The 15,039-nt window shown below is 34.4% G+C and overlaps 2 protein-coding genes across 2 annotated transcripts; one reads left to right on the forward strand and one right to left on the reverse strand.

The window, feature by feature from the left end:
- The first annotated feature begins 573 nt into the window (after positions 1-573).
- Positions 574-5,997, forward strand: LOC120076908 (O-fucosyltransferase 31-like). Its single transcript, XM_039030870.1, has 10 exons — positions 574-1,031; positions 1,442-1,504; positions 2,400-2,481; positions 2,636-2,706; positions 2,860-2,948; positions 3,094-3,297; positions 3,756-4,020; positions 4,427-4,654; positions 4,803-5,000; positions 5,648-5,997. Exons 1-10 carry the CDS (start codon positions 897-899, stop codon positions 5,858-5,860), a joined length of 1,548 nt encoding a protein of 515 aa, XP_038886798.1. The 5' UTR covers positions 574-896; the 3' UTR covers positions 5,861-5,997.
- Positions 5,998-6,378: 381 nt separating this feature from the next.
- Positions 6,379-13,375, reverse strand: LOC120076907 (mechanosensitive ion channel protein 3, chloroplastic-like). The gene is made up of 14 exons (XM_039030869.1): positions 13,165-13,375; positions 12,256-12,483; positions 12,100-12,159; positions 11,696-11,853; positions 11,181-11,304; positions 10,995-11,092; positions 10,792-10,905; positions 10,458-10,518; positions 10,009-10,158; positions 9,724-9,834; positions 9,411-9,578; positions 9,210-9,323; positions 8,389-8,445; positions 6,379-7,621 (listed from the first exon to the last, which is right to left on the reverse strand). Exons 2-14 carry the CDS (start codon positions 12,331-12,333, stop codon positions 6,800-6,802), a joined length of 2,115 nt encoding a protein of 704 aa, XP_038886797.1. The 5' UTR covers positions 12,334-12,483; positions 13,165-13,375; the 3' UTR covers positions 6,379-6,799.
- Between the last annotated feature and the right edge of the window lie 1,664 nt (positions 13,376-15,039).

A 15,039-nucleotide genomic window follows, 5' to 3' on the forward strand; every position in this document is an offset into this window, starting at 1 on the left:
GTGAGAAAACGAACACAATTTTTAAAAATAAAAAACCAAATCAATACTTGAATGAGACCTAATCTTTTTTTAGTTGAATTTTTACTAAGTATTCAAATGTTTAACACTAGTTAAGAAATAAGGAGAAATCAAATGCATTTTGAAAAAAAAAAATGGCTAGACCTAGATCATTACTTTAATAAAGTCACCGTGTTTTTCTAATTAAACCACCTTTTTGGTCTATGTACCTTGGAGTTTCTTCAATCTCAGTCCACATACGTTTAAATGTTAAATTTTAATTTTATACTTTCAATAAATCTTAGATTTAGTCAGTCAAATTTATTTTTTTTGGAAATTGGTTAAGTAATCTTAGATTTGTTTTTTTTTTTTTTTTTTTTTTAAATGAGGTTTTTTTTCTTCAATCACAGAATGACCTCTCTCACTTTCTCGCTCAATCTCTTTCTTCTCTCACATCGCCTTCCTCCTTCACATATCTCTCTCCGCTCTCTTGTTCTCTTGCACTCTTGTACTCTCTGTGTAGTTTCACGCTCGTTTCTCTCGCTCTCTTAGTTGCACTGGTGTTGTTTATGTAGAATCACCATGCTGGAGAAGTTGTGGTTGTGTCAGAGAAAAAGAAGAAAAACACAAGGATAAGAAAAAAAAACTAGAAAATAAGAAAAAAAAATATATAAAAAAGGAAAAAGTAAATCCATAACTTCAGAAAGTCAATTTAACATTGTATTTAAAAAGTGGAATATTTTTCATTTCGAGGCTCAAAATTGGTTAGCGGTGTCAATTTTTCAGCATTAGAAAACGGAAAAAACTGTTTTGGGCTCTCCTCTCAGTCCTAACTACGAGTCATCTTCACCGTCAAAATCCAGTGTCCAATCCAAGCTGTGATCTCCAAAAAACCAACAATGGAGCTTCACTACTACAGTCATCGGAACCAATCCCACAGAGCAGCTCTTGCTGCTGTTTTTCTTCTTCTCTTTCCTCTTTTTTTCCCCAATCTCTTCCAACCCTTGGGTCGCGCTTCGCCTTCCTTGTTCTCTGTAAGTTCTTCATCCACTCCTATCCTTTTCCCTACGTTTCCTCAACGATTCGTCTTTGAACTGCAATTTATAATGAGATCCGTTGCTTGCTTGCCCTAATTGTACCTGGGATTTTCTATGATTTCCGAGTTTAGCAAAATATGTTCATATTGATTTGTTTTGATTGCAGAGTTAAAATGAAGTAAAAGAACCTTTGATTTCTAATCCTCTTTCTTTCTAGGCATTCTCTTCATTTTTTTTGGTTGGAAAAGCAGTTTCTACGAACTTTTCTTTTGCTTTCCTTTTCTTCTTTATTTTTTCAAAATCTCCCTCTTTTCCCCCCCTTCTTACGTATCCGATAACCATAGAGGCAGAGATAGTTTTGCAGACGGTTATTTTATATAAATATTTGATGTTCTTAGATATAACAGGAGTGGATTTCTCCAAGACCAAGGCACCCGATTTTGCTAGAAAGTGCTTTGCATCATATCACGGTTAGCAATCCTTTATTTGCTTGTTTCTTTTAAGTTTTTAACCATCTCCAATTTTTTTTAATTAAAATATTTAGGCTCGTTTGATTATCATTTAGAGGGTGTATGGGACCGAGAGTGGAGTTTTGAAGTCGTGGAACTCATAGTGTAAGTAGTTAATAAAGCAAAATTGACGTTTTTAAGTTGTGGGATTCACAAACTCCTTGGACCAAATAAGAAGTGGAGTTCACAATTCCACTTCTCCAACTCCAACTCTTTGGGCCAAACACCTCGTTTTATTTCTAAAAAGTAAGCTTATAAAAACTACTTATACCTATGAGTTCCTCTATTTTGATATCTACTTTTTAGGGGTGTTTTTCAAAATTCAAGCCAAGTTTTAAAAACTAAATAAAGGTAGGTACCATTTGATAACAATTTTGTTTTTAGTTTTTTGAATATTGAAATTTATGCTTGTTTACTTCAAATTTCTCTATTATGTTTTCATTTATCTTAAAGAAACATTTAAACTAATAGTCAAATTCTAAAAATACAAACAAGTTTTTTAAATCTATTCTTTTTAGTTTTCAAGACTTGGCTTAATTTTTGAAAACATGAAAAGAAAGTGGACAAGAAAACATAGAAATTTATGGCGGAAGTAGTATTTATAAGCTTAATTTTTTAAAACCAAATGGATATCAAATGGGACTATATTTTTCAAAATTTTGTTTTTGTTTTTTGAATTTAGTTACGCGCCAAATGTTTCCTTAGTAAAAAGATGAAAATCATGGCAAACAATGGTGAGGAAATAAGCACGATTTTAAAGACTAAATGGTTATTAAATGAGGCGGAGGCTAAATAGTTTAGTGAAGTTTTTTGTTTAGGGTGTTTCTTACAATGAGTTCCGTATATGGCATTTCAGACATTAGAAGACCAGAGAGAGATATGGTCTCCATTGCCAAATCAAGGATGGAAACCTTGTCTGAAGCCTACAAGAACGGAATGTGAGTACTACGATTTGAAGGCCAAATTTCGAGTTCTAGTATTCCTTATTCTAGCTTACCACATTGATATTTGAGCGGAATTTCTTCACAATTTTTTGCTTTTGCATTTTTTAGACGTGTCCTTCCTCATATACACGCATCTGATACCATGCAGTATCACCAACAAAACCTCAAGGTTACATTCAAGTGTTCTTAGATGGAGGATTGAATCAGCAAAGAATGGGGGTAGGTAAATGTTGTTCTTTATTGTTAATATCATCGCCATCTTTCAAACTATGGATGAAATGTAAAACCAATTCCAATTCAATGACATTTTATCCTTCAGGCTTCTTTAGCTACATAATAACTTAGCCTCCCTCCCCCCACCCCATGTGAAAGATCTGTGATGCAGTTGCTGTTGCCCGAATACTGAATGCAACATTGGTCATACCTCATCTTGAAGTTAATGCTGTTTGGAAGGATTCAAGGTACTAGGAATGAGTTAATTGTGGTGTCTCTTGACAATGTAATCCCTTTTTTTTTTTTTTTTTTTTTTGGTGGTGGTGGGGTGGGGAGGGGAGGTGGGGGTCGTCCAGGAAAGAGTTGCTAATATTTTTTTTTTTATCTGACCAGTTCATTTGGAGAAATTTTTGATGTCGATCACTTTATTGATGTCCTGCGTGATGATGTATTAATAGTCAAAGAACTGCCTACTGAATACTCCTGGAGCACAAGGGAATACTATGCTACTGGAATCCGCAATACTAGAATTAAAACAGCTCCCACCCATGCTTCTGCAAACTGGTACTTGGAAAATGTCTTGCCCGTACTGAAGAGGTAAGTCCTGCCCATAATTCAGGATATTTGATTTTCAGGAAATTCACATGTTGACTACTGTATTTTTATAATTTCACTACTCTCTAGAGGTGAGCATGATAGACCGAATCGAAATCGGTCGGTCGGTGTCGGTTTGGGAAAATTTCCTCCCCCCCAGAAGAAAAAAGATGTAAAGAATAAAACTGATTGAACCACCCTACTTTTACTCGACAGTTGAGATCAATTTGAATGGTCGGTTCGGTGGTGGTTTGATTGGAAAACTAACTCTCGTACATATTTTCTTCTTAGTCACAAATTTTGAACCCAACCCACTTATTTGCCAAAATCACGTTCTCGCATGTACCTGCCAAGATAATCCATTTTAACATGCGTATTTCACACATAATCTGCCTTCTGTCTTTAGTATCCTACATCGTGTAGCATTTATAAATGAGTTGGAATGCAATTGGTGGTAACAGCTATGGGATTGCTGCTGTTGCTCCATTCTCTCATCGTCTGTCTTTCAACGACTTGCCTACTGAGATTCAGCATCTGCGTTGTAAAGTCAATTTCAAGGCATTAGCTTTTGTTCGTGGCATCACTGAATTAGGAGATACCATTGTCAATCGCCTTCGTTACCCTTCAAAACGAAAGGAAATAGAAGGAGCTGAGAATCTGCTAGCAGATGAGACAAGAAAACTGGAACGTGGGAAATTTGTTGTATTGCATCTCCGATTCGATAAGGTCTGTACCTTCCCTGGTTTTTTTAAAACAATTATTAAACTTTATAAATTAACCTTCAATATCAGAAGTTTGAATTGATTCCATTGTTCACTTCAGCCCATTCATAGTGCTATCATCTCTTAGGAGTTTTTACGGTTCAAATTGTAATCTTGGATGATATGGAATAGTCCTAATGCAGGGAGAAAATACTGAAATTTCTGTAAGGCTTTATGTTCTGGATCCAGTCTAATGGCTACATTACAATTTGCAACGACCATTAATATGCTATATTCATGTAACAAGGACCAAGTTTATTTAATTAGATTAGCTTTAACTTTTGGCCTTTCTATCTAATAAAATGTCTTGCGGTTTACAGTTGTCTCAATTCCAGTAGTATTGTGATGATCTCTACAAATCATCCTTGCAGGATATGGCTGCTCATTCAGCTTGTGAGTTTGGTGGGGGCAAAGCTGAGAGACTGGCTCTTGCAAAGTATCGTCAAGTGATTTGGCAGGGAAGGGTTCCTAACTCACAGTTCACTGATGAAGAGTTGAGATATCAGGGTCGTTGCCCATTGACTCCTGAAGAGATAGGATTGCTGCTAGCTGCTTTGGGGTTTAGCAATAGTACACGCGTCTACCTTGCTATACACGAGGTCAATTTTTTTCTTTGCTAGGAATGTGGAAGTAATCTATCAACGGGAATCTAGGGGAGTTGATAATTGTATGGTAGAAAGCTTCTTTTAACGTCTTCTAAGTAGTCTGAGTTCTCTAAGGTTTCGGAAATGGTCGTGTCTATTTCAGGTTTATGGTGGGGAAGCAAGGATCTCAACTTTGCGCAAAGTATTCCCGCTGCTGGAAGATAAGAAGAGCCTTACCTCTCCCTTGGAACGTGCTGGTGTAGCAGGCAAAGCATCATTGTCAGCTGCTGTTGATTATTATGTGAGCATGTACAGCGACATCTTCATTTCTGCCTCGCCTGGAAACATGCACAATGCTCTGGTGAGCCAAACCTCTTTTTTTTTTTCCTTCTACAATAGAAAGTAGGAGGATTCGAACTATAAACCTTTTGGACACTCACGCATCTATTTGTTAGTTGAGTTGTGCAAACTTTGGTTCTCACTCTCGCTCTTGCTATGCTTTTTATTGAAAAATGTCCCCGCTTTTGTTTCGAAAAACTCATTTTTTTTAAAGTTGCAATATTACCCTTAAGTTCTCATAACATTTCAAGATTATCATTGGAATAGAAATCCATTAGAAAGTTGGATGGAAACAGGGACTTGGAATATTATGGCAATGACTTTCAATGGTATGACAATCCATATTTTCTTCTAGATCACCACCACATGATCCCAATTTTCATATGACGTTTAGGACTTCTATTTCAAGGCTAGTTTTGAAACATTTTTAAAAGGTCAAAGACAATATTGCAATTTTTGAAAAAATAAAGGTATTTTTTAAACAAATAGCAAAGTTCAAAGGCATTTTCTATAATTTAACCCAATACACCATTCAAACGTATATGCATGAGCTTGAAACCAATATAATAGCATCATAATCAATATAAAGTACATTGCCAAAACATGGTTACAAGTTCTATCTGTAGGTTCACACTGATAAAAGGAAGTGAATTCTTTTCATATAATCAGGTGGGACATCGGGCATACTTGAACATGAAAACTATAAAGCCAAACATGGTACTGTTAGGTCAGTTGTTCCTCAATAAGAGCATGGAATGGTCAGAATTCAGGAAGGTTGTTCTCACTGGACATAAAAATAGACAAGGACAGATCAGGTTAAGGAAAGAGAAGCAATCCATATACACTTATCCTGCTCCTGATTGCATGTGCGCTAACGTTTGACCAGATATGTAGATTTTTTTTACCGTGCTCCAAGTTTCGATTTCAAACGTTATACAGTTTATTTCATTGGGAAGTCGGTCGGTTTAAATCTATATACATTAAAGATTCCCAATAATGAAACATTTATCTTCATTGCATGCTTTGTTGTATCAATCGTTGCTCAAATTGATTTCTCAATCATCATTCTTGATTGCATGCTCTGAAAACATTCATATGATTGGTTGATGATGTATCAATCATTACTTGAATCGAATATAATCATAGTTTGAATTGTTCACTTGATTGGTTGTATTGTATCATTCATTATTCGTACTGACTCAACATTACTTAGAGAAATGAACATGCTCCTACTTCATTGTATCTTAATATGTAATGTTTCACAGTTTATCATTACTCAAATCTGCTTCATGTTATTATAACTTTGAGTTTGACTTCTTTCAAAGTTGTTCTTTAAATTGGAAAGATCATAATCGCCATGAGGTAAGAGGGTAATTAGGTTGTGTTGTCTTGTTTCATTGTTAGCCCAAGAAAAATGTAATGTTTTACTTTGACCCTTACATCCATGTGACCTTTACAGGTGTCACGTTATTCATCTGTCAACCTTCTTCAAAGTACATGTCTAAACCAGTTAAATTATGCTCAATTTGCTAAATCTATCCCAGTTCTAATGTATATTCAACTCACTAATGACAGACTGATCCTGAGAAATCATTTAACAATAAGAATGATAACGTAATTATCCTTTTTTTTTTTTCCTATTTTCTTTTCTGGGGGGAAAGTTAGCGTAGCCAACATTGCCTTTGGAACAAGATATGAATTTTTTACACTGGCGAGCCTGCAAAATGCTTGCTTAAAAATGCAGCTCTGCATTTCATTTTCGCATCGCTTCAAAAATCGGGGTAATAATTGGGAGAAAGCAACCCTCGAGATGCCTACTCATCAATCATTTTTTGTCGCACCTGGAACTGCAGGCATTTGGCCATCTTTCATATCCTTGCTGTTGGTAGGAAACTCACACCCATTCCTCTGCGTAGAAACTTCTTTTGAATCCAAATCTTCATCAATCGGAAGAGTTCTTTTGGAGCCTTCCAAAGCAACTCCCAGAACAATATTCTCCTCCAATGGTGGCCTTGCTACTGATGGCGATGCAGAGGGCTTCTCGCTGTCTAGCTTATTCTGTGAGCTTGAGGAAGGAATATCAGCTTTCTCGCTGATGGGACCAGAAGCTGAGGGTGATCTTTTGGGCGGAGTCCCTCGTGTCATATTGTCCTTGGAATTCAGTCCTTTTATCTCATTGCTTGTTATTGGCTTTTCTGCGCTGCTTTGTTCTGAAATGCTGGTTGATAGATTTGGTGTCTGTGTGTTGGATATCGATCCTGTTGAAGGCTTAGGTGTAGTACCAGATGGAGAAATCGATTTTTTATCGTCTGTTTTCATATCAAGATTTGATGTTGATCCAGTTGTGTCGGGGGCTTTTGTCCCTGACGTCGAGACTGCCTCTTGTTTGGCTTCCTTTTCTTCGTTTGATGGACGAGTGGAACGACTAGAGACTTTGGTTTTATCATCACCATTGACTTTATAAGATGGCTCGATAAGAAGCAGATGACGGTTAGTAGCTCCCGAACGAGAATACATGGTGTCGGAAAATGGTACATTCTCCAAGTCAGCCTCACCATATATTTTCTGAACAGTGCGAATAGGTGTGGCGAGCCGGGCCCTATGATGGCTGATAACCCTGAGGAGATCCAAGAGAATTGCCTCCTGCACATCAATTGGCAGCTAATAGTTCAGATACTTGAATAACCACTGCCACATTCTGTAGCAACTTAAAGCTATGTCCAAATCAAGGTGATTATCAGCACAAAAAAAAAAAATGAATAAATAAGAACTAAAAGTTAGCTAAACATGGTGTTTGGAATACCTTCTAATTTAAAGACTTTTGAAATTAGAAAAAAAGTTACCATAGCTTACATTTTATTCAAATTTATTTTAAATGACATTTGTTGGTCTATTTTCAAAAGTTATTAGATCGATTATAAATATGTTTTTATTTCTTACCACATATTTTAAGGATTTTTTATTAAATACTTTCATGTTGTTTTTTAGATAATCTATCTCTCAGAGTGTTTCTTCAAAGAGAGAGTTTTAAATTTAATTCAATCTTTTTGAACTACTACTTATTAAGATTTTTTTTAAGAACCATTCTCGATCATCTAAAATTAGTCAATAAGCTAATACCAAATATACTTTAAATTATTAATTTTTTTCAAAAGTGCTTACAGAAAAGGGGTCTTTTTAAATATCAAAAAATATTTAAAAATATTTACAATTTATAAAGCACTTGGAACTTTTTTGCTATAAAGTATAAATATTTTTTGGATTTTTCTATTTATAAGAATTTCCTTATAGAAAAATCAATTTTATATTAAAAGCATTTTTTCTCCAAAGTTATTCCAAAATCCAAACATGCGATATAGTACAAGCCAAGGTCAACCATATAGTTCTAGAACACCAAAATATAGTCGTACCTTGACACACAGGTATTCTTCAAAACGAGAAGTTTTCACAAAGCAAGAAACCATAATCTGCAGGAACAAAAAGAAATTGGTTATAACTTTGTAGGGGAAAAAAATAGAATATTGAAAATACAGAACATCCTCCACGAAAAAAATGAAGGCAAGAGTGTTGCAGGTTTCGGCCCTAAAGAGGAAGACTATAATATTTAAAATGGATATCAGATTTACTTGCTGGGTAATACTGGCCAATCAGTTACATCAAAATGGCAAAAGATAAAAAACAATGTAATGAATCAAAGTATTTGGTATTTGATCTACAATATGGTAAGTAATTACAGCATGATTAAAAGAAAATATCTTCTCTAAAGCTATCTGCAACCAGATTAAGAAATTGCCATGATAGATGCAGCATACAAAATACTATGAAGGAATAGCTCAATTATCATCTGCACCAATGACTCCCTCACCCACCACTTGACTCTCTTCAAAACTACCATTCCCTCCCCCCACCATTATCTTAACCAAAGTTTCGTGATTGACTGGTCAGTCTTGGGGGAAAACGAAGCAAATATGTAAATTGGGAGTTTTACAAAGTGTCCAAAGACGTTCAAAAGACATGCCCTATTGTCTTGACTTGGTTGTTTATGGTGCTTCCAATTGGAGTACACGGTGAACCCTATTGTAACTACACATCTTTAAAGCTTTACCAAATAATATTTAAGTTCTCAATTTCCTGTTTGTTAATTAACATTTGATTTGACCGATCACAGTCTAGCACATGTGAACTAATTTAAGTATGAAACAGAAGGGTGATAACTAGAGCCAATTTGTACCATAAGAGCCTGGTTTTCAGGATTGACATTATCCAAAAAAATTCTGCGGTGTAACCTTTGCTGTTCAACTTGAGGATTCTTGGACAAAACTTTGCGCATATCAGCTACAATATACTGGACATTGAAACCAAATTTTTATTAGACGGCATATAATGGGAAGAACATAGGGTAAACAGGTGTGAAAGACAAATTGATTCTCACATTAATCTTATTAACATCCAAGTGGCTGATGGCAAGATGAGTCTTGATACGCCAATGAGTCTTCTGGGTAAGATTCCTCACAATACTAACAGTAAATTTGTGATTTGGAATATGGACCGCTTCACGATCATCGCCTCGGATGATGGTTGGCGACCACCAACCAACGTGCTTGCATTTGGGAAAAGAAAAAATCCATGTCAGAAAGGAAAATCAACCAAAACTTGAGAAATTCTAAAACCAAATCGATATGTTCTCCCTTTTGCTCTTATCAACATATTTCTTAAGGTGATGGTGGTGCTAAAGAGTTACAAACCTCAACCGTTCCTGATACTTCGTATCCATCGATCTTTGTTTGAATCCATTCATTTACCACAAATGGTCGTGTTGCATGAATCATGACACTTGAAAGGAAGTTGGTAAATATCTGCATACATCAAAATTATGGAATAAACTTGTCTGGTGAAAGACCGTCTAATAAACGGAAAGAAGACAGTGACTTCCGAATTGTAATGGCACATTCTACAATTAACCTAAAAATATTGTAAGGTCATAATTGTAACATTCATAAACGAGAATGTGTAGGAGAGTGAAGGTTTACCTCACGACCAGCAAGGGTAAGCAATACAGTTCCAAGACCCCCAGCTGTGAGCCACTTCTGGGTTGAAAAGCCGAGCAACTCCATGAACAATGAAAGAGCAGCAATCCAGACTGCAGTGTAAACAGCTTTCCCGGCAAAATCAAAGCCCATCTATCATTAATGAAGTCAAGTTTAAAAAGAAATTAAAGATATCCAAGTTATGTAGGCATGTAAGGTTAGCTTTGTAATTGCTTTGATTTTATTTAGTATAGTTGGTAGCGTTTATCTATGACTTTGCTCTCCACCATTAAGTTGTCCATTCAATAGCTAGCGGGAATTGTTTTAAAGGGTATCCACACAACAAAAAATATCCACCCTCGTTCAAACTGGAAATGATTAATGGCGAGGAGATGTACAAATGACACCAAAAGAAGAAGAATGGGAAGATGAAATTAGAGAGGATGTCATACATTTCTTGCATCACTCGAGTCATTTGATTCAGAAGCAAATTTTTGTACTTGTTGAATCAAGCTGCATCAAGGTTAAGGCCTGTTAGAATCAAAATTCATGATATGGTCCAATCAGACAAACAATTAACGAGGCTAAATTATCCATTTCAGTAGACGAATAAAAAATGATGCATTTTATCTCATAAACATGCAATCAAGCATGTATCAGCGAAATTCGAAGAAGACATGCAAATTTTAAGATATCAGCGACCCCAATCAGTTTAGCAACACTTAAATTGAAGATGAACATCACTCAATAAAAAATTTCACAGGCAAATTTGAAGCCCAAAACCACCTGGATATACAATAGGCAAATGCGAGAACAGTAGATAAAGATCTAACAAAATTCAGAAGTCGTTGTTTGACAGCCTGACTGGCTACTGAAGGTAAAACTACTGGATCCAATGCCCTGAAAGAAAACTGCTACAATTAGTACCCATATCATCATCAGCCAAAGATTGCTAGCCCTAATAGTGCAGACTACAGATATGAGCTCACCTGCAAATCAGCGTAGCTCCAGTCCAAAGCAGTAAAGGCTGAACATAAGAAGTCGTAACATAGTATGTACTACTTTTCTTCCAACTGCCATCTGGCTCCTGCAACAAAATTTCCATAACTAATCAGGCTGATCAGGTGTTTGCTCTACTAGCTCAATACAATCAAATTATATATTAAGATCAATACATGAAGAAATAGAATCCTCCCCAAACGCATAAGAGGTCCAACACCCCAAGCAGCAAAAGCAATGACACAAGCTGCTGGAATTAATTTAAGTAACAGAGGACTGCCACGTAAAGCATCATAAGACCTGGGAGAAAATTGCAGTAACCGGATCAGTATCTGATGGGCACAAAAAAACATGATGGACAAAAGGAAATAGCCAACCAAGTCAGATTAAAGCATTTGGTGCATGTCAAGTTCAATAACCAACTTAATGGTCACTATTCCATTGAAAATGATGTTAAAGAATATTTAAGATACAAATTAACCGACTGTGATTTGCACCATTAACAATCAATGCATGCAGAAAGCAGCAATGTCAACTAGCTTTCCAAGATTAATGAGACAGATTATAATTTTATGACGATAAGTAATAGCACTAGAAGTCAACAAGTTCTACGGTTTGGGATAGACTACTACCAAAAGGAAATGCATTTTCTTTCCTCTGCTATAGCACTCCATATCAAATGAAATCATACCTTGTCAAAACCACAGCTGCAGATTTTAGAACAGCAGTCCCAGCTCCACCACCTGATTCCAGAACAGATCGACACACAAAAACATTTGCTCTGGAAGACACAGGATACATCGGGCGTCTTACACTCTGTAAGAGCTGAAGACTTCCAGGATCGTGCCTCTGACAATTAAATAAAGAAAGTTATCTGTAGCATCAAGCATCCAAATAATGTTGAAAACGTCATACTTTCACCAACTAAAAGAATGCAGAGGATTTTATGAGCTTCCACATACACTGAGAGAGCATCAATTTACACATAATACACACAGAGACACATAGAGAGAGAACAAATCTTCTACATGTAACCCTTAATTAGACGGAAAAAAAAATGTCGAATGTTGAATTTGAAAAGTATTTCATCCATACCAGACCGTGTGATGTAGGAACTATAGTAACAAGATGTAGACGAGTCTTTCCCTTGACACTCTGCAGTGTGGGTTGAAATCAATAAATGAAAATTAGAGTTGTCGGCCTTTAATAAAAGCATTGACCACATCAAACAAAAGTTTGTGAATGACATACAATATGTAGCTTGTTGCATCCATGAACACTTTGAATCCCCAATTTATGTGAAAATTGGGTTGAACCAGGATGAACCATCGTTGAATGAGCTGAAAACAGTGATGTGCAAGGATAGTATCCCAATGCAGATTAAGTTAGTTTGTACACTGAACCCCGTAAAAGGGGCTCAATAATGTAGTGAGATTTCTTGGTTCAGAGCTCAGCAATTTACAATAGAATGTCTAGTACCTGTCATAACCAATAGCTAATTTTTATACTGCAAGCAAGCAAGCAAGTAAAGAAAACAATCAACTAACAAATTACACATCGATGGTTCAGCTTTCCCAAATAAGACATTCACCATGAAATCGACAATAATAAGATAAATGCAATGAGAGAGTTAGGGAGATTACATCTACTTAATTTGGATTATATCAAATGATAAAAAAAAACTCAAATTAACAAAATAACTGAAAGCAACTAACTCAAACTGACAATAAGAAATATTGTAATAGCACTAGTAGCTTTATGAAACAGTGAACAGGGGGAATAATTATAAGAATAATCAACTCCCGCGATTAAAAGTTTCACTTTCCCGCGAATATTTAATTTCAAATCCTGACATCATTCATCCATTAAATTAAAGGTTAAACCTAAACAGAAAAACAAACCCTAATATTTCAAATTTCCTAATCCTTCGCTACATTTTCAGTACAAAATCCCCCCCATTTCCGCCACGAAATCGACGGAAAATCTTCTGAACAAAGTATTTGCAGCTAACAGAGGCTTAAATCAAACACACAAATTACTTTATTTCAACAAACACAAACAGAGATAAACTTCAAATTTCCCTACAAAAACAAACGGAAAAATAAGAATTCTAAAAAATCTCAGGTAAGAAATTGAGGTTGAAATCCTGTAAACTATTACCTCGAGAATCAAAAGAAGAGAAAAGTAAGGGAAATCTCGGTTATCGACTTTGCTCTAAATAGAAACCTAGCACCGGCAGCGTAGACGCAAGAAGAAGGTCCAAATGGAAGAAATTCCCGGTCGACGTAGGGGCGTAAGGGTTCAAATGCCAGCGTGGACCAATCAAAATGCAGCGGCGTTGGATAGAAATTATTATAAATTTTTACAGTGTAAATTTATGTGGCGGCTGGAGCTCGGTTGGTCTTAAGGTTCGTATTTGCGCGTGTCGCTTCTGGTTCCCATTTTGCCAGGCACTCCTTTCGCTTCTCTTGATATTTGTGTCCAACTCTATCCACCCTTTTCTTTTTCCCTTCCTTTAAATCAAATCATTTGAAAAAATGTCCCTAAATTTTTTGTCCTTTCAAAATTTTACACTTTTTATTATTTATGATTTTAATTTAGTTCTTAAATTTTAAAATATTACAATTTTAATTTTTAATATTTGAGTTTTATTCTAATTTTCTTTTTTTTTTAGTAAATTTCAATATTTACATTTTTAACTTCATCTTTTCACTAAACACTAATTTCTCGTATTTAAGGTATCTTAATAGATTTAAAATAATTAATTAAATTTCATTATTTTTCATCACTTTTAAAATTAAATTTAAAATTCCACTCCGTGATTATTTTAAATTAGTTGAGAAAGATTGACATCAATGATTGAAAGTGGGTATTTAATGAAAAATGAAGTTAAAAATGTAAAATTTTGAAACCTAGAGGCTAAATTAAAACAAAACTCAAATTTCAAGGATAAAATTGTAACATTTTTAAAACTTAGGGACTAAATTAAAACCAAACTCAAAACTTAAGAATTAAATGTGTAACATTTTGAAACCTATGGACCAAATGGATACTATATCCAAAACATAGGGACCAAAAAGTATTTTTCTCAATAAAGAATTTGGTATATAGTTTTTTTCTTAAAATATAATTAGTGTCTATAATTTTAAAAGGTTAGAATTTAATATTTATAATTTGATAAAATATCATAAATTATTTGATAGTTTGAAACCTAGTTTGATGGTTTAGTCTTTATAGTTTGATAAAATTCTCATAGACAATTCATATAAAATAGAGATTATTTATGATAATTTTATCAAACTATAGTCAATATGGACTAAGTTCTATCTACAACCTACTAGGACTAAATTATAACTTCTTCAAATCATATGGATCAAATTTGCATTATTCTACTCTTTATCTCTTCGAGATGTCTATCCATTGTTATTTTTACATGGATAATATTGAAATAATATTTGAGTTAAATTACAGATTTAATTCTTATCTGTTGTTGTGTCTAATATATCTTTAAATTTTTTATTTTATCTATGATAAGTCTTCAAACTTTCAAAATGTTCAAAGATTTTTAAGGTCTATTTTTTAAACATCTAATTTGTTGTAGTTTTTTTTAAATAAAATAAAATAAACGTAGAAACAATACTATTATTATGAAGTTTTTTTTTTTTAAAAAAAATTGTTATCGACTTTCTATCAATATTTTTAGAAATCAAGCAGTGTTTTAAAAACTAAATTCAATAATTTTTAAAAAAACTGCTGGAAGCTCAAGTGTGCCTTTTAAAAAAAATAAAATCATAATTGAATTGAGAGGAAACAATAAAAACATTAAATAGGAAATCATTGCCAAACAAGACCAAATGTTTCTATTTTGTGTCTAATTGAGATGGAACTTTTATTTTAATTAACAAATTTATTATATATAAAATTGAATTTTATGTTTACTCGAATATTAAACTTTTAGTTTTATGTTTATAGGCTCATGAATTTTAAACAAATATATCAAATATGTTAAAGAACTTAGTTGACACGAAGTTGAAA

The sequence above is a fragment of the Benincasa hispida genome, chromosome 4 (genome assembly GCF_009727055.1).
Source record: "Benincasa hispida cultivar B227 chromosome 4, ASM972705v1, whole genome shotgun sequence".
Classification (NCBI taxonomy): Eukaryota; Viridiplantae; Streptophyta; class Magnoliopsida; order Cucurbitales; family Cucurbitaceae; genus Benincasa; species Benincasa hispida.